Here is a 20,987-nt window from a genome sequence, read left to right on the forward strand (position 1 = left end):
TACAGACCACGTAAGATCATATTTCCTTTTGCTTTTATTTGTCCTTAGTGCATCTTCTTTAAGCTTTTATCCTCATTCTAGGGGTTTATTCAACTCTTCACGATGCTTTAGATTTTCAAAAAATTAAAAAGTTGGATGGGACAGAGAAGGCCAGCTAGTTTAATTCACACCTCAACAAGAATCTCCTCTATAGTATTCCCAGTAAATAATCATTCAGTTCTATTTGAAGGCCTACAATGAAGGGCACCCACTGCCTTTCAAGGCAGCCCATTTTTCTCTGAGACAGCTCTAATCATTAGGAAATTTTTCTTGGTTTCAAATTCAAATCTGTCTCTGTGCAGCTTTCACTCCTTCCTCTAATTTCTGCCCTTGGGCACCAAGTAGAAGTTTAATATCCATGCCAAGAAGACATCACTTCAAATACTCCAATAAAGCCATACGTTCTCCTAAATCTCTTCTCTAAGCTAAATGATAACTAATACTATCTGGCACTTACATAGCAACTGCAGATTTGCAAAGTGCTTTACAATTGTTATTTTATTTGATCCTTACGACAAACCTGTGAAGTAGGTAGTATTATTACTGCCCCCCACCAATTTCATAATTGAGGAAGTTAAATCTGAGAGGGATTAAGGGAGAGGTTAGGAAGGGTTAAGAGACTAAACATCCCCAGTTCCCTCAACTGATCTTCGCATATAATCATACCGTTACCCTCCCCGGGACCCACTCCAATTTATCCATCTCTTTTATGAATAATGAGCATAATTTAGATTTACAGGACAACACACCAAGAAGCTTGAGAATTCCTGAAGTAACAGAAGCAGCAGTAACAGCAACATCTTCATGCCCCCTTGGCACTGCTCCTTCACTCAAAACAAAACAAATTGGACTTTATACCCCCAACCCCTCCTCTACTTCTTCAGAGCCTATACATGAATAGGAGTTTGAGAGAAGCAGAAAGGATGCCCATGTATGGCAAGAATGCCCCCAGAAAACTACAGCCTGAAGTATCAGTATACCCAAGTATTATAAAGTTAATTTGTTGTTGTTGTTCAAGTCATTTCAGTCATGACCAACTCTTCATGACCCCATTTAGGGTTTGTCTGGTTTTTTTTGGTTAGGCAATGGGGTTAAGTGAGTTGCCCAGGGTCACACAGCTATTAAATATTATGTGTCTGAGGCTGGATTTCTACTCAGGGCCTCCTGAATCCTGAGCTGGTGCTCTATCCACTGCACCACCTAACTGCCCCAATTTTCTTGGCAAAGATACTGGAGTGGTTTGCCATTTCCTTCTCCAGATCATTTTACAGATGAGGAAACTGAGGCAGTGTTAAGTGACTTGCCCAGGGTCACACAGCTAGTAAGTGTCTGAGGCTGGATTTGAATGACCCATCAGAAGACAAACTTCATGAGAATAGGATTGCTTCATTCTTTGTATTTGTATTCCCAGTAACTGGCACTTAAGGTGTTTAAATAAATGCTTATTAATTGACTGATCATATCAATTACTAAATCTGATGGCTTTTTCTCAAACTTCATTTTCCTTGACCTTTCTGAAGTATTTAACAGTTGTCCATCAAATCCTTATAAGCAATGTCACATAATCCAAGGAGGACTGAGAATACTCAGCCCTCCTCAGTTTATGTGACACTGCTTTCTCTTGGTTTTCCTGCCTATATGATTGTTTCTTCTCAGTTTCTTTTGCCACATTATCATTTACTTTCCACCTATAAGGCATTCTAATCTGGGCCCTCTTCTGTATTCCTTGGTAATTTCATCAGCTCTGATAGGTTTACTTATTATCTCAAAATAAATGACTCAGAGATGAAGCCAAGTTACCAGAGTAAGGGAAGGGACTCACCTGAGCTCTTTCCCAAACCCCTACAAATAGCTTTAAAAAGGACTCTAAACAAATTCTAGAGCAGCAGAACCCACAAAAAGAGAGAGCGAAACAAATTTCCAGCCCAAGACAACTTGGAAGGTCGGCAGGAAAGGTCTGTTGCACCAGAGTGAGAAAGGAGAGCAGTCCAACACAGGCCATGCCAGCACAGACCAGGCCCATCCCCAGCAAACGTGGAGCAGGCCTTGGGGCAACTGAATCAGTGGCACCAATGGTGATTTCCAGACCTCTCAGCCCACAGATGCCAAAGACAACTTAGATGGTCAACAGAAAAAGTATGCTGCACCTGGGTGAGAGTGGAATACAGTCCAGCACAGGCCATGCCAGCACAGTCCTGGACCCAGGAAACCAGGAGCAGACTATTAAAGTAACTGAATCAGTAGCAGCAGCAGCTACTTCCAGAGCTTTGAGCCCACAGAGGGTAAGGGGGTCAAACAACAGGTCAGAAGGAGATTACAGGGGTCTTTTTGCTAGCACTGAGGCAGGACTCTATTGCTTTACCCATACTAAAATCCAGGTCTCAGACCCAGGTAGTAGTCCCAGGGCAAGGAGGAGCACTAGCATAGCAGAGCTTGTGGCTACAGTGGAAGACGAACCCTTCTCAGAGTTCCAGGACAGAAATGAGTGTTTGTGGTCACTCACAGTCAAGAACACAGGCCAGAAGAGTAGTAAATATCTCTCTCTACAGCATATTACCTTGGAAGAAATGAAAACTTATAAGTCCCTAGAAGTATCTCTGAAAACAGTTGCACAAAACCACTGAAGTTGGAACAGTGTGTCCTCCACCCTGGAAGCAGAGCCATACTTTAACAAAGAGTTAAAAGTCAAGTAATAGGCTGGAAAAATGACTAAACAACAGGGAAAAAAAAACTCTGATTATGGAAAGTTACTATGATGACAAGAAAGATCAAAACACACACTCAGAAGATGACAACAAAGTCAAAGCTCCTACATCCAAAGCCTCCAAGAAAAATATGAATTGGTCTCAGGCCATGGAAGAGCTCAAAAAGAATTCTGAAAATCAAATAAGAGAGCTGGAGTAAAAATTGGGAAGATAAATGAGGATGCAAGAAAATCATGAAAAATTAGTCAACAGCTTGCTAAAGGAGACACACACACACACACACACACACACACACACACACACACACACACACACTGAAGAAAATAAAACTTTGAGGCAGCTAAGTGGCGCAGTGAATAGAGTATTGGCCTTGATGTCAGGAGGACCTGAATTCAAATCTGGCCTCAGACCAACCACTTGACACTTACTAGCTGTGTGACTCTGGGCAAGTCAATTAACCCCAATTGCCTAAAAACAAAAACAAAAGAAAAGAAAAGAACACTTAAAAAACAAACTCGGCCAAATGGTAAACAAGGTCCAAAAAGCCAATGAGGAGAAGAATGGCTAAAAAAGTAGCAAAATGGAAAACGAGGTCCAAAAGCTCACTGAAGAGAATAATTCCTTAAAAATTAGAATGGAGACAATGGAAGCTAATGACTTTATGAGAAATCAAGAAACAATAAAACAAAATCAAAAGAATGAAAAAACAGAAGACAATGTGAAATATCTCAGTGGAAAAACAACTGACCTAGAAAATGGATCCAGGAGAGATAATTTAAAAATTATTGGACTACCTGAAAGCTGTGATCAAAAAAGCCTAGACATCATCTCCCAAAAAATTATCAAGGAACACTGACCTGATATTCTAGAACTAGTGAGTAAAATAGAAACTGAAAGAATCCACCCATCACGCCCTGAAAGATATCCGAAAATGAAAACTGCCAACAATATTATAGACATATTCCAGGGTTCCCATGTCAAGGAGAAAATATTACAAGCAGCCAAAAAAAAAACAAAAAAAAAAAAACAATTCAAGTATGGTGGAACCACAGTCAGGCTAACACGAGATTTAGCAGCTTCTACATTAAAGGATCAGAGGGCTTGGTATATGATATTCTAGACAGCAAAGGAGCTAGGATTACAACCAAAAATCACCTACCCAGCAAAACCGAGTATAATCCTTCAGGGGAAAAAAATGGACATTCAGTGAGATAGAGGATTTTCAAGCATTCTTGATGAAGAGCTGAATAGAAAATCTGATTTTCAAATACAAGACTCAAGAGAAGCATAAAAAGGTAAACAGGAAAGGGAAATCATAAGGGACTTAATAAGGTTAAATTGTTTACATTCCCATGTGGAAAGATATTTGTAACTCATAAGAACTTTCTGATCATTAGAGTAGTTAGGAGTATATATAGACAGAGGGCACAGGTGTGACTTGAATATGAAGGGATGACATCTAAAAAATAAAATTAAGAGGTGAGATAGAGGAATCTAGGAGAAAGGGAAAGAGAGAGGTAGAATGGGGTAAATTATCTCACATAAAAGAGTCAAGAACAAGTTTTTGCAGTGAAGGGGAAGGGGGGGAGTAAGTAAACCTTACTCTCATCAGAACAAGAGGAAATAACACAACACATTCAACTGGGTATAGGAATCTATCTTACCCTACAGAAAAGTAGGAATATAAGGGGATAAAAGAAGGGTGGGGGTGATAGAAGGGAGGACTGATTGTGGGAGGGAGTAGACAAAAACAAAAGACTTTTGAGGAGGAACCAGATGAAAGGAGAAAGAAAATAAAATAAACAGGGGGAGAAAGAATGGAGAGAAATACAGTTAGCAACAGTAACTGTGAAAAAAAATTGAAACAAGTTTCTCTAATAAACCTCTCATTTCCAAACACATAGAAAACTGAATCAAATTTATAAAAATAAGATCTATTCCCCAATTGATAAATGATCAAAAGATATGAAGTTTTCAGATGAAGTGGTCAAAGCTATCTATAACCATATGAAAAAAGATTCTAATGGCTAATAGGACAGAAAAGGTAAATGACAAATCTTGGAGGGGATGTGGGAAAAATGAGACATTAATGTACAGTTGGTAGAGCTGTGAACTGATTCAACCATTCTGTAGAGCACTTTGGAACTATTCCTAAAGTGCTATAAAACCATGCATACCCTTTGACCTAGTAATACCACTACTAGGTTTGTATCCAAAAAGTGATTTAAAAAAAGGAAAAGGACCTATATGTACAAAAATATTTATAGCAGCTCTTTTCTATGGGTAAAGAATTAGAAGTTGAGGGGATGCCCATTAATTGGGGAAAGGCTTAACAAGTGGTATGTGATTATGATGGAATACTACTGTATTGTAAGAAATTATAAGCAGGATGCTCTCTGAAAAACCCGGAAAGACTTGCATGAGCTAATGCAAAGAGACATGTACTGTGTGCAAAGTAACAGCAATGTTGTAAGATGATCAGCTGTTCTCAGATATATATTAGCTATTCTCAGAAATACAATGATCCAAGAGAACTCTAAAGGACTTTGGGCCATTCCCAGAGAAAGAACTGACGGTGTCTGAATACAGATTGAAGCATATTTTTTTACTTTATTTTTCTTGAGGGTTTTTTTTTGTCTATGTTTTCTTTCACAACATAACTATTATGGAAATGTTTTGCATGAAAAACCAAAAAACAAAAGACTCCCAAACTATCTGGCCATGATATCATTCCATATGGAAGGTCAGCTCTGCATTTCTAACCGCTTGCTAGACGTTTCTATATGGTAAGCATCTCAAACTCAACATAACCCAAACTGGGCTCCTTTTCTCTACTTAATCTGACCTTTCTCTAAACCTCCCTATCATAGTCTGTTCAAAGTATTGCCATCCTCCCACTCACCTAGGTTTGTTACCCTGGAGACATCTTTGACACTTTCTTCTCCCTCACTTCCCACATTAGATCAATTATTAAGTTCCCTTAATTCTACCTCCAAAGTAGCTCTCACTTCTATCTTCTCTCCATTTTACAATACCACCATCTTAGTTCAGGTCTTCATAATTACAATAGCACTCTGGTGTCTCTGACACAAGTATTTGCCTTCCTTAACCTATCATATAGCTGCCAAGCTATAGGTTCATATATATTACTCTTCTGCTCAAAAACTTTCAGTTGCTCTTTATTGCCTCTAGGATAAACTATAACATCTCAGCCTGGCACTTAAATATCTACAACCTGGTTCTATTTTTCCAACCTCCATATTATTCCTGTTCAAACATTCTCCATTCTAACCAAACTGGCCAATTTGCTTCTCCCTTAATCTTTGTTAAGAGCACCCTGTGCCTGTATTTGTACAACCTGTTCCCGATCCCTGTAATTCACTCTCTCCTTATCTCTGTCTTTCCAAATTCTCTTCCAAGATCCTAGTTGTTAATGTTCACTGCCTCCTCTTACACTCCTAGAATTCTTTGTGTTCTTCTTTAACCCTCTCACTATTATCTTGTATAATAATTTGTACTCATGAGGCACCCTCCCTTTATGACTGATGGCAGGGTCTATTTCATTTTAGCCCATGGATTTCCATCATTTAAAGTAATGTCTTGTGCGTCACAGTCACTCAGTAAGTATCTGTGGAATTGAATTGAGCTATAGGCAAAATGGAGCCACTGAAGATTTTTGAGCAAAGGAATGTCATAAACAGATTAAGAAAGATTGACCTGGCCGGTTTATTAGAATGAATAGAGAAAAGGCAAAAATGGAGTTATAGAGCCATAGATACTAGTTGTGGAGAAAGTAGATAGCGATAACTGAAAATATATTAAGTTCACATATCACTGTGAATTATTCAACTTTTAACATGTATTAAATATCTACTATATGCAATAATATCTTATATTTATATAACACTTCAAATTTGCAATGTGCTCTGCATTTTCTGAGCCTAAGAACTCTATGAGGGAGGTATTTCAGATATTATTCCATTATTTCAATTTTCAGGTGAAAAGACTGAGGCTCAGAGAAGTCAAATGCCTTGCCCATAATCACAAAGCTAGTAAGTGTCAAAGACAGTATTTGAACCTATGACTTCCTAACTAAATCCAACTCTGCCACACACTGGTAGACATCTCCACCTCAAACTAAAAACACCCACAATTGAACTCATCAGTTAACTTTGTCATTAAACATGCCTCCTGTTTTTGCTGAGGGCACCTCTACTGCTATTTTTACACACACACACACACACACACACACACACACACACACACACACACACACACTCTCTCTCTCTCTCTCTCTCTCTCTCTCTCTCTCTCTCTCCTCTTCCTTAAGGGGAGCAAAGACATGCAAACATGAAAATGCAATTAAAAAACATAATTACAAGGAAGATTAAGTTCTATCAGTGATGAGTCAAGTAAGCTTTGTATGAGCTCAGAAAAGGCATCTTCTGGTAACATACTCAATCAATCTCTGATTGTTCACTGTGGGTTCGTGTGGGACAAGTGAAAGTTTCTCATATGAAATGGAAGCTATGCCCCAAAATTCAGTTAAGGCTTTAGTATTAGCTGGGCCTAAGTTTCATTTTCCTGTAAATCTTGTGATCAGGTCATACACCTGTTACCCACCCCCTCCCTTGTTTTATAACCACCCCCCCCAGCCTTATCTTTGCCAAACAAGGCAATCTTCTAGCCTCCAGGCTCATTTTGGGTAAAATGTATCTCTTAGTTTCTGGGTAGAATATAAGGTCTCTTACCTCAACCAATGGGGATAAAGAGATTCAGGTTAAAAGGTGGGAGGTGGGGTTTTCTTAGAATTGTTTGTCTAGGGGTATATAAGTGCTTGCTTGCTGCTTGCATCCTGCCTCCCTACTCCAGTCTGCCCTGGGTAGGTGATGCCCAATTCTGGTGCAAGCCTTGGCTAGAGAAACCTCTGAATTTTATTTTGGGTAGGTGGTCTCTATCCCACTCAGGCTGGAGTATTTAGGGGATAAATGACAGAGGAAAGGATACCTAAGCAATGTTTTAAAGAGTTAGAATGATTCTTATATGTGGATAAGGAAGTATTTCGGCTAGGAGGCCTGGTGAAAGCAAAAGCAGAGATGGAAATGTTTATGGCAACCTCAGTAGACAGTGATTCAAAAGTGAATAAGCAAATATGCCTAAAACTAGAGTATGTTATGTAAGAAGCAACGGGAGCTAAGTACTGCAAGGTTGGATAGGTAAAAAGCATTGAATACCAGGCTAATGATTTTGGACTTTATAGGGAAAGGGGTCTGGGAAGAGGGAGGACTAGATCTCAGAAGAAACTCCCTCTACCAATGCAGATCCACAAATGTTCTGTGACTTAAGAGTCTTAGGGTTGCTTGGGAGCACACAATGATCAGGCAGTTTGTCCAGGATCCCACATCTAGTGCATGAAATCAGTCTTCCTGACCTTGAGAAGGTCTCCTATTATGTGAGGCTGCCTCTCAATTGAACTTTACAACTGGTATATGACAGGAAGCTTAGTTAATTAAACCTTTAACCAGGATTCTAAAAAGTAGCAAATTGACTGATTCTAACCTCTTCTCTTCTCCCTTCTCCCCCTTTCCTGGCAAAGATGTTAATGAGCAGTAAGTTAACACCTTGGGTATATACAGAGACACTTTCTGGTCTGGTAAATCACATAATGATTATTGCAAAGCCAGATGGCCTGTACAGCTGGTATATGTATGGTAACTCTACAGGGTCATTTTTGCTTTGAGTAGGCACCTGAATGAACATGAACCCTTCTTCCCCTCAGGGAAGGCCCCCTAATGAAACAAGCTTGGAGTGGGAGGGGGTCCTCCAGATCTCTGAGGCCAATACAGAAGCATATCAGATATCCTACAGCCTGGACAGAATTGGCCTGTCTGTCCCTGGAGTGTTTAGGAAGTCAAATGCAGCTCATGAAGGTGGAGTAATTCAAGAGTCATCACAGCCTGGGTTAACTGGATTGAGCCCTGGGTCAATGTTTTGCATATGTTTGTGTTCCTATCCCCAGTATCTAACACAATGATTTTATACAAATGATGTTGACAAGTTTAGTAACAAAACAGAAAGGAATGGCATGCATTCTAATTTGTTATACAGGTCCTATTGTTATACAAGTGTATTCTACAAAGCTAAGACAAAAATACTGACTTTCTAACTAGACAAATCAAAAGATCCTTCTAAATAGTCTGCTCTTTTAGCACAATTCTTTAATTGTGCTAAAAGAGCTGACTACTTACAGGGTGCTAAAAATTCTTTTGAAATTAACTGGGAAGCTCAAATTAATCAGCAAATATTTATTAAGCAAGTACTTTCTGTTTGCAAAACATGTGGAGGGGAAAGAGAAGTATACACACACACACACACACACACACACACACACATATATGTACTTAATTTATATCAAGAGTGTTACACATACTATACAGGTCACATGCAATAATACATCTACAAACTCCAAGTATCCTAGATACTGGCCATCAGAGTAAATTAGGTCTGCTCTGCCTCATGTGCCCAATCTCAACTTCCATACACTACATGACCAAAAAACAGAGGGAATGGTGTTTCCTAGCAGAATGTGAATTCTCAAATGCAAGGCTTGTTTTTCATTTTTGTCTTTGTATCCCTATTGCCTAGCACTGTAACATCTTGTAACACAAAAAGTAATTCATAAGTGCTCAGTGAATTACTAAGTTGAATTTACTAATTTCAAAATTATGTTTTGGTAATAATTCCATTTTACTAGCCACGTATTTAGTATAATTAGGGTCTCCAGACTAGCTGTTTCTATTCCTTACCTCAATTTGTGGGTTTTAGTGCTACTGTTGGTAGATTAAATACTGGAAATCATGGTTAAAACAGAGTTAAAAGCTGCTGATAATTTTATTTTTGAAGCATTAATGTTTTTAACCTCTGGCTTCTACATAATATGAAGTATCCAATTACCCTTTCCAGCTGGTATTGAGATATAACAACTTGTCACCTGAGATAAGGACCTATTAATATTATAGCACAGGTAATGGTGATCTCAGTGCAGGTAAGGACAGCCAGCAATGTACTTGGCTAGATAGGCCAAACTCTGTCTTGCATGTGGTTTGTATCTCCATCATCCCTTTCTTCCTGCTTTCTACCACACTTGAGTATGGATCCCCTAGACCCCTCTGTCAGAAGTCATGCAAAGAGAGTAGGCCAACTAGCCATGTATTGTTACATTGGGTGGTTATTTAACATTGTTTTCATTCTACTCAATAGATAACCAAATACAGGAGAGGTGTCTGAATCCAAATGTCACAGAACAAATCCCTTTAATAAAAGGATTTCTTCTATAAAATTTGGACTCAGTCAAAAGGTTGCACCCAGGTTCCCTACACTTGCCTTAGACAAATACTTTGATTCTCTGGGCACTGGTTTCCTCATTTGATGCTCACAACAACCCTGGAAAATGCTATTATTGTCCCCATTTTACAGACGAGAAAAGTGAGGCAAACAAAGGTTAAATGATTTATCCTGGGTCACACAGCCTATCAGATCCTGAGGTCACATTTGAACTCAGATCATCCGGCCTCCAAAACTAGGGCTGTATTCACTATGGTACCTACCAGCCCCAAATTCTCAAGACAACCTATAGTAATACAGCTATTCAAAATACTGCCAGGTCTCACTGTATATTTATAATGCAGTAATCAAAAAATTTTGTTACTAGTTGAAAAACAAAAAAATAGAACAAAGTATCAGACTAGGTAAGCAAGAAACAGAAGCACTTAAAATTGAACCCAGTTTTTGACAGATTCAAAACCATAAATTACTGAGAGACTCCCAATTTGACAAGAAGTTTTGGTAAACTGCGAAGCAATTTGGCAGAAATTAGGTTTAGATCATCATCCTATATTACCCTACACAAAGCTCAAAAAATGGATACAGGACATGAATATAAAACAAAAAGAAACTGAAGAAAATAAAATCATATACCTTGCACAACTTTACCTAGGAGAGAATTTTTCACTAAATAAATGAGTGATGGAGGAGATCATAAATGATAAAACAGACAAGAAACTGAGGCAGAGGTTATATGATTTGCCCAAAAAAACCAAGACATACAAAATATACACAAACTGCCACAAATATATTTGAGATCAAGAGCAATCACCTAATAGATAAGGAAGTTTTCAAAATAACTAAAAAGTATCAATGTCCACATACAAAACATGTTCCAAATCACTGATAATAACAGAAATGCAAATTAAAATAATTCTAAAGTTTTATTTCACTCTATGAAAACTGGCAAAGATAGTAAGGGATAACCACAGTCATTGTTGAAAGGACTGAGGGATAATGGAAAGATGAGAGGAAGGAAGGAGGGGAAGGAGGGGAGGGAGGAAGGAAGGAAGGAAGGAAGGAAGAAGGAAGGAAGGAAGGAAGGAAGGAAGGAAGGAAGGAAAGTGAAAACAGTCAAGTCAATAAACATTTATTAAGCACCTACTATGTGCCAGGCACTAGGAGCAGTGCTTTATACATATTATTTCATTTCCTCCTCAAAACAATTCTGTGAAATGTATGCTATTTTTTTTAACTATTCTGAAGATAAGGAAACTGAGGCTAACAGAAATTAAATTACTTTCCCCAGCTCACACAGGTAGTAAGTATCTAAGGCAGGATTCAAACTCAGGGCTTCTTTATTCCAAGTCCATTACTTTATCCATTATGGCACATAAGCTATTAAAACCCTAATGCTGGGAAAATAAGACACTTTGCACATAAAAAGAGGTCAAAGGCCCTTGTTTGGAAATCAGATCCACAAATAATTTCCAGAGATCCTCCCAAATTTCATAGAATTTTTGTGTAAACCATTCCTGTCCCATGGGAGATTTCTTCAGATGAAAACAGCCAATTCTGTGGGAAAGCACCAAAAATACAATTGTCTATAGAAATCACAAAAACTAAATATATTGCAAGATGCTTCTTAAATGTTAGCCTGCTGGCCTCTGGGAGATTTTAGATAATCAAGTGTCTGGCAAGATATCAACTGCCTCCTAACACTGAGTCTCAATCTGCAATAATAATGGCTCACATTTGTATAGGCCTTTAAGGATTACAGGGTGATTTCCTCATATCTGTGTGAGGCAGGTAGTCTAAATATTATAAATTTTATATTTTACAAATAAAGGAATTGGAGATCAGAGAAATTAAGTGATTTGCCCATTGTTTCACAGCTTATAAGTCCCTGAGTTGGGAATACCCCTGATATGGAACTAGTTTTACTGTACAGTTAGTATATTCTGACAGCCTTTAGTCTTGAAGTAAGACATTCTGCCACAATATCTTAATGAGAGCTGAAAACCATTAAGCATCCTAAAGTTAAGCTTTCATACTCAGTTATAATGCCTAATAAATTTTTTCTTTTTTACAACAAAAGGGAAAAAATGGGGGCTCACTGGTGCTATCACCTAAGCATCTTGTCCTTCTCCCTAGTATCTTCTTGCTTATTGGCTGTGAAGGACATCTCCTCTGGGACACTCAGACTAACTAACTCCATCTCAGATTTCACCCCTGGAGTATAAGGAAAACTTTCACCAAATGAAGTTCTTTGTGCCTTCAGCAAGCTATTTCAGTTCTCTGGTCTTCCTTTTGCTCATCTGTAAAATGAACAAGTGGATTAGATCAAGAATCCTTAACCTGAAGTCACTGAATTCATTTAAAAAAATTTTGATAACTGCATTTCATATCGTTGGTTTCCTTTGTGATCTTATGCATTTTATTTTGTGCCTCTAGAAACACTATTGGGAGAAAGAGTTCATAGGTTTCATCAGACCGACAAAAGGGACCACAACAAAAAAAATTTAAGAATCTCTGGATCCAGTGATCATTCCAATCCATTTCAATTCTATCCTTCTATGATCTCTGATCCCCAAAAAATTGGTAGGGAAAAAAGTACAATCATTTATTGGGAAAGCCTTGCTTTTCTCCTCATCTCTCACAGAGGTTCATATCTAAAGCATTATTTTATTATCTAACAGAAAACTAAGCAACCCCATCTCTCTAACTTCATCTCATTACAACTAAACAGACATGGGACTGTGGAAAGATTTTCCCTTTCTATTATTCTCTCAGTCATTATCACTGAAGGTAACTGTTAAACTGTGGTGCTTTTCTCAAGAGGAAGCAGTTCCTGTTTTTGAAGTCATTACTGGATTGGGGAATTTGATCTGTTCTTCCCATTTTTTTTTTTTGTGACAGAGGCATTTGTTAGCTTTTTAACAAAGCAAACTGGGGGTAAAGGATGGGGAGAAAGAATGAAGGAGACTGCAAAGTGTAAGGAAGTCACATATGTCTGATGTACTCACATTTAAGCAAAAGTTTTCAGCCCAAAATAAAAAGGGTCTACTATATTTTATTTTACTTTAATATATGAGCTAATCAAAGCTTTCCTTTCCCCTATTTTTCAGCAACAGAAACCAACAATGGTTTATGTGTTTTAAAGCTTATGTAGGAAAACTGATACAGAGCAAAGACCATTTGTCATCTGTTTTCTTTTTCCATTTTCTCCATTTTGCATAGGGAAAAATGAGTTCTGAGCCTGTCTCAATTCCCAGGAAAGAGCAAATAAAAATGTCTTGAATTTAAATGCTGCCATTCTTAATGTGACTTCCATATTCTCATTAACCAAGCATCTGTTTGATGAGTGCTCCCTTTTTACATGATCCGCTCTAGACATCAGAATAATTTCCATGACAATAGCTCACAATGACGGCCCAAAGTTCAAGAGAAAGAAAAGTAAGTTGGAATTCGAAAAGGAAGAGAAGAATATCATGAGAATATTTCTTCTAAAACATAAGCTAACAAAAGATGAGTGCAATTAATAATGGCATTTTAAGAGATAAGAGGATGATATTAATGATGACAGTGCTTATGAAATTATTTTGGCCACGAAACACCTCCAGGCTCATAAATGCTGGTCCTAGATCTTAGGGGCTTGGGACACTCAGGATAAAGAGGACTTTAGGAAATTCTGGGACTAAGTTGAGAAAGCTAAGCTTGTTTTTATATGGGAAAAAAAAACCTATCCCATAGTAAATTTTTTTGGTATCGAATATCATAGCATATATCATGTTTTAAAGGGAGAAATATTACTAGTCTTGAAATATTCTCCCCAAATCCCCTTCACGTAATAGAGGACAGGAGATTTCTCTAGGAAACAGTTTGGGAAAGACTGGTTTCTGACACTGGTAATTATACTGGTTAATTTTCCTTAATGAAAACCTTGCATCTTGAGAAAATGCAACAGAGAAAATTAAACCCTAATGAGGAAGGGGACAGAAAACACAAAACTTTTCACCCTGCAAAACAGGGCAAACACAACAGAGAAAAACCAAACTCTGTTGAGGAAAGTAACAAGAAATACACAGGAAAGCTGATGAATTCAGAAACATTTGTTTAACTTTGCTTTGAAGGATGAGCATGTTTTGCATGCTTAGGAAATTACTACTTAATAGTTGGGATGGTGAATGAACCTAGGCTATGAACAGCACAGCATATACTGTGGACAGATTAATTTTAGGTCTCTTGTCTGAAAAGGCATAATGAGTATTCAACAGAATGGGGGTGGTGATTAGATTGTCTACTCACCTCCTGACTCCAATTGTGAATAAGTACTATGACTCTGCTGATACAGAAAAAAAAAACCAATCAAAATAACACTACTTCATTCTCATTGCATGGGCCCTGGAGATCTAGAACTGGATTTATATTTCTTTAATGGTACTATAATGAACAGCTCTGGTTGTTTTGTTTTTTTTCTTTTTAATGGCAATAAGGAGGTAGAGGAAAGGCTGGATAGACAGTTCTTTATTTCTCCAGAATGCTGACTTCCTGGTCTTTTTCATTACTACACAGATCACTGGGATACAATACTTGGCAAGAAGTACTGACAGGCTAATATCTATAATAGCAGGAAATGAACTGCAACTAACAGATCAACAAAGACATGCACAGGGCTTAATGGCTGTAATTTAAAAAAAAAAGGGATCAAGCTTCTAGGAAACTTGAAAAGATCAAATTCTAACATCATACCATTGCTATCCAGCATGTAAAGTAATATCTAGGAACTGCAGTAATATTTCAGAGCAGTGGAATAGAAGAACACTCCAACCATAATGTCACCTAAGACATCATATTTGGACTTACCTACACTGGTAGGAAATATATCTTCATTATTGATCTGTACCTCAATCCAGTCCATGAGAAGGTTCATATATTGGGGGGCTGGCAATGCAGTAGGTTTCTTGTACTTAAGGTCATCCTGCCACCGGTACTCATATTTTGGGCCCCCAGACATCACAGGACAGGTCCTCTCAGTGCAGAACTCACAGATCGTGCCATAGATCAAGTTGATACGGTTGAAGAAGTCTACTACGTGAACAGCAACCCAGTCATTCTGGTCTTCCCCACTGGGTAGCTGCACTGCTGCCTTCAGGTCCACCCCAGAGTTCAGAGAGGCCTGTGCCCTTTTGTGGAGCTCAAACCTTTGTGTACCAGGTTCAAATTTTCGCTTAGGCCGAAAGGTCTTGTCTTTATTGAAAACCTGCTTTAGGGCTATTGACATTGTCTTGTTGTCCTCTTCTCTTCTTTTGCAGGAGGCAAAAAGGCACCAAGAGCTTTTTGGTGATATATCACAGCTTAGGAGGGTTTTCCACTGCCAGCCCTCAGGCCCCAGTGTTGCAGCCACGGTTCCCAGTCTCTTTTAAATGGTTCCCTCGCTCTTCCTTTTGAATGTTTTCAAAAGAGACTTCATGTTCCCGAAGCTAGAAGGGAAAAATATATATGTGAGTGCCTGGTTTGCATTCAATCCACTTCACTACCATGTGGTATTAAAGGTGAGCTAGTCACATTCCTAGCTGACTAGACCTTCATCCACCAAATGAAGAATATTAATGGGCTGGAAGTACCAATCTGTGAATCTATGTTATTTGTTCAAGCTGGCAAAAAACAAACACAAAAACCTCACATGTTCATAGACTAACATACTTGAATAAGTGTCAAAAGTCTCTGCTAGATTTTACCAATATAGGCATAATCTAAAGACATTTCTCAAAATAATGTCTATCAATGGATTGTATGTTACACTTCATATGGAAAGATGACTCTACAAATCATAAGCAGTGCATTCAACTTGAGCTGTTCTTTCTTCATTGGGAATGCATTTGTGCTCTTACCATTTTCTTACATGGTCTACCCTTGTGACCAGTAGCAGGCTTCATTAAGTCAGCAGTGTAGTCTGTAACCATTAAACAGGGAGAACATAACTGATTTGCTTAAGGAATCAAACTTTTGCCTTATTAACATGGTGTTAAAATTCAAAAAAGCCGAAAGTCCCAGGTTCCTGTCTGTGTCATTGATCCTGTAGTAAAGTAGAGCATTGTAAAGTGCACTGGAAAAAACATGGACAATGACTACAATGATGTAAATAGAAACAAAAATTACCACAAAACAACTGAAAGTAAATGTTTGTTAAAATTATCAAGAAGCAAACATGACCAGAGAAAAGATAAGAGAAGAAACCTCCTCCAACTTATTTGCAGACATGAGATTACTAGGGGTGTGGAACATTGCATTACTTTCAGATATTTTTTTTTTATGTGTTGACTTCACTGATTTTTTTCTCTTTTTTATCTCTTAAAAAAAGTCTTTGTTATACGAGATGACTCTCTGGGAAGAGGGAATTGAAGGAATATAGGGAGATAGTTAAGTAAGAGCAAAAGATATCAACAAAATTTTATTTTTTTAAAGGATCACTAGCTAAGATAGATGGCTTGGATTCATATTCTACCCTCATATCTACTCTTATCCATGTGGTCTTAGACAACTCACTTATCTTCCCTCATCCTCAATTTCTTTATTTATAAAATAAGGAGGTTGGGGTAGATGATTTTCAAGGCCCTGTTCAGCTTTAAATCTTGACATTATTGTATTATTCTTAACAATATGTGAAAAGGATTATGTCAATACAATATCTAAATAGTTTTTAAATTTTTTGCCCATTAAAATGTTAACTGCTGGACTATTTTTTTTTTACTTCTATCTTTCTAGCCTAATGCTAGAATAGAGTCTTACACATAGTAAGGGCTTGTTGAAATGAATTGAAGTTAAGATGAAATCAGAATATCTACTTCCTGTTTCACTAAATAACATTATAGGGGAAAGGGTTCTAAAGTGGTTGCATGAAACTGAAAAGCTTTCACACAAACGAAATCAATGTAGCTTGAATAAGAGGGAAAATCACTGACAGAGAAAAAAATCTTTCATCAAAAATCTCTGACAAGGGTCTGACCCACCACATAAGGAATTAATAAAAAAAAAAAACTATGGAGTCATTCTCCAGTGATTTACTGGTTAGATATGAACAAATAGTTTCAAAAAAAGAACTGCAAATAATTCATAATAAATATAAAATAATGCTAGAAATTATTAATCAAAACAGAAATGCAGCAAAGCACCTCTGAAGTTTCATTTTACAATGAGTACACTGGCAAAGATAAGAAAAGATGAAAAGTCAATGCAGGAGTGATTATGGAAAGATAGGTATATTATTAAATTGTTGGCTGTCAGTTGATCTGTGGATTTGTCTAAACATTCTGGAAAGCAATTTGGAATGATGCTTTAAAAAATGGAGAAAGGAGGTGGAAATAAGCATTTATGTAGCCACATCTTATGTGCCAAGCACTGACTAAACAATATCTCATTTGATAGGAGATACATCTACCCTGGGAGGTAGATATTATTATCCCCATTTTACAGTTGAAGAAATTGAGGCAGACAGAGGTTAAGTGATTTGCCCAAGATTACAGAACTAGTGTTTGAGGCTAAATTTGAAGTCAGGTCTTTCTGACTCTAGGCCTGGTGCTCTATTCACTGTGCTACCTAGCTGCCAATATAAAATGATTATAATTTATGACAAAGAGATTTCTGCTAGGCATATACTCCAAGGAATTCAAAGGCAGAAGGTCCCAATTATATAATACTTAAGTGTACATAGTTGTACTTTTCATAGTAGGGAAGAAACAGAAATGAAGTAGGTGCCCATCAATTAGGAAATGACTAGGTTACAAGACTGCAATGGAATATTATGTCATAAAAATAGTATAAGGAATTCAGAAAAGCATGGAAAGACATATGAACTGATGCAGAGTGGAGTAAGCAGAGCAAGGAAAACAATATACCCAATGTCTACAGTGAAGAAATAGAATGAATGAAAACACAAAACTAAATGCTGTGTAGTTATGATGATCAGACTTGACTTCAGAGAAGAGAAAATACACCTCACTGCAGAGATGGGGGACTATGAGTATAGAATATCGTATATTCTCAATTCCCTATATATTTTAGAAATGAGACCCTTATCAGAGAGACTGGTTGTAAAAATTCTTTCCCAATTTTCCACTTTCCTCCTAATCTTGGTTGCATTGGCTTTGTTTGTGCAAAAACTTTTCAATTTAATGTAATCAAAGTTACCCATTTTGCTTTTCGTAATGTTCTCTATCTCCTGTTTGGTCATGAATTCTTCTGTTCTCCATAAATCTGACAGGTAAACTATTCTTTGCTCTCCCAGTTTGCTTACAGTATCAGCCTTTATATCTAAATCATGAGCCCATTTTGACTTTATTTTGGTATGTGGTATAAGATATTGATCTATGCCTAGTTTCTGCCATACTCTTTTCCAGTTTTCCCAGCAGTTTTTGTCAAAGAGTAAGTTCTTCTCCCAGAAGCTGGGGTCTTTGGGTTTACCAAATAACAGATTATTATAGTCACTGACTACTGTGTCTTGCATACTTAACCTATTCCACTGATCCACCACTCTACTTCTTAGCCAGTACCAAGCAGTTTTGATGCAATATGGTATATTCTGTCAGCCTTGATAGTTGTACTGATTAGTTTTGATAAGGTGCCTTTTGTTATTGTTGTTATAAGGGATGTCTTGCTGAGTATAGGAGGGGAAGGAATATAAATATAATATAAAAAAGGTGTCAATAAAAAATATAAAACTAATTAAAAGAAAAGTAGCATGTCTTAAAAGCCAACCTTTTTAACAGACAGTTCCTAGAAGACAGGTATATATTTCTATTCCCATTTTAGCAAGGTGCCTGGCACATAGTAAATTCCTAATGAATGCTTATTTAATCTAATCTAATTCTAAGCTCAACAGGAGGAAATTTCTACAACTACAGCCTTCTTGAAAAAAAAAAATAATCAACAGCCCTGGCTGGTCCCAAGACATGCACGGTGACACAATTAATTGGAATGTGCAAAGCCTAGGTGAAGACAGCAATACTTCAAAATGTTTTATGTTTTAAATATCAGACTTCTATGGTGGAGCTATGAAATGATCCAACCATTTTGGAGAACAATTGGGAACTATGCCCAAAGGGCTACAAAAATGTGCATACTCTTTGATCCAGCAATAGCACTTCCAGGGCTATATCCCAAAGAGATCAAACAAATGGGAAAGGGACCCACATGTACAAAAATATTTATAGCAGCTCTTTTTGTGGTGGCAAAGAATTGGAAATTGAGAGGAGGCCCATCAATTGGGGAATGGCTGAGCAAGTTGTAGTATATGAATGTAATGAAATACTATTGCACTATAAGAAATGATGAACAGGCTGACTTCAGAAAAACCTGGAAAGACTTATGTGGTCTGATGCTGAGTGAAGTGAGCAGAACCAAGAGGACTTTGTACACAATAACAGCCACATTACACAATGACTAATATTGTTAAACTGAACCCTTCTCAGCATTACAAGGATCTAAGACATCTCCAGAGGCCTCGGGATGGAAAATGCTGTCCACATCCAAAGAAAGAACTATGGAAATCGAATCGCTATCACTTATTTTTACCTTCTGTTGAGTTTTGTTTCATCTTTCTGATGGTTCCTCCTATTGGTTTTAATTTTTACTTACAACTTCACTAATGTGAAAATATGTTTAATGGGTATGTAAATGTAAAGCCTATATCAGATTGTGACCATCTTGGAGGGGGGGGGAAGAAGGGGGAGAAAAATTTTCAACTCAAAAGCATATGGAAGTGATTGTTGATAAATCAAAACAAATTAATAAAATTTAAAAAAAAAATAATATCAAACTTCTAGAATAGCATAATAGGTTTCCTAATCTTGTTTTAAATTTCTGTCAATGACAGTTTATGAGTTTTGGAGTTTAAGCATTTTCTTTTGCAGTTGAGGAAATTAATGGCTACCCTACATCTTCTCTACCTTATACACTGTGGACCTTTCAAATAATCTCTTTTGGGAACCTAAGCTCTGAGTGTTTCACCAGGGCACTGGGATAAGGGCATAGAAAGCCAGTGACAAGAAGGAGCCTATCATTAGAAGCCAGCTCCCTCAGGAAAGAACCTGGTTCACTTGAGCCAAGAGTCCTGGGGCCCTGGGATGGAAGAGGGCCCTACTTCTCTCTTGGCCCAGTCTGATCGTTTGCTACTTATAGTTACTGCAGGTAGAGTATTAACAATTAGGGGAAATCCAGAAAAGCCTGTATGAGGTAGCACTCCCAGGACCTAAGGACATTTTTTTTTCATTTGCAAGTTTTTTCAGGGTTAGGGAGAAAACTTCTGCGTGTAAAGAGATGAAGAGCTAAACAACACTTTTTTCACCTACCAATTATGACACTGACTTTAAAATGGTATTTTGTGGGTGCTGGTAATTATAGTCTATAGATTCTTCCTAGTTCAGCTGTGACAGCTGAAAAAGCAAATATCTAAATAAACCAAACTCAGAAAACAGACTTCTAAATCACTGTATCAGTGCTGAAGCACAATTTTCAAAAATAATTATGCTTTTAGTTATACTGCTTTCACTAAAAATGTAATTAATAACTTGTCTGAACTCTACTCAGTTTCCTCTTCCACCTAGGCAGCTAGGGAGGCACAATAGACAGAGCACTAGGCTGGAAGTCACAAAGACCTGAGTTCAAATCTAGCCTCAGGTATTTACTAAGCATGACCCTGGGCAAGGCACTTCACTTGTTTGTCTCAGTTTTCACAATTGCAAAATGGAGATAATTAATAGTATCTTACAGGGCTGTGAGGCTCAAATGAGAGAGTATTTATGAAGCGCTTGGCAAATTGCAGAAGATACATAAATATTTATTCTCTTCTTGAATTTTATATTTAAAATCATACCAATGGTTATGACTATCATACCAAGATTCTCCACCCTCTATGCACCC

General features: G+C 37.6%; 1 protein-coding gene across 3 annotated transcripts in view; it reads right to left on the reverse strand.

Annotated features, from left to right (window-relative positions):
* The window catches only part of MOB3B (MOB kinase activator 3B), a 283,599-nt gene that overhangs the window by 161,350 nt on the left and 101,262 nt on the right, over positions 1–20,987 (reverse strand). For all 3 annotated transcript variants that reach the window (XM_078152837.1, XM_078152838.1, XM_078152839.1), the window contains exon 2: positions 14,934–15,550. In XM_078152837.1, coding sequence (XP_078008963.1) covers positions 14,934–15,351 — 418 coding nt within the window. In that variant the 5' untranslated portion in view covers positions 15,352–15,550. The remainder of the gene's footprint in view (positions 1–14,933; positions 15,551–20,987) is intronic.

The sequence above is a fragment of the Phascolarctos cinereus genome, unplaced genomic scaffold (assembly GCF_003287225.1).
Source record: "Phascolarctos cinereus isolate Bilbo 61053 unplaced genomic scaffold, phaCin_HiC Scaffold_4;HRSCAF=312, whole genome shotgun sequence".
In the NCBI taxonomy this organism is placed as follows: Eukaryota; Metazoa; Chordata; class Mammalia; order Diprotodontia; family Phascolarctidae; genus Phascolarctos; species Phascolarctos cinereus.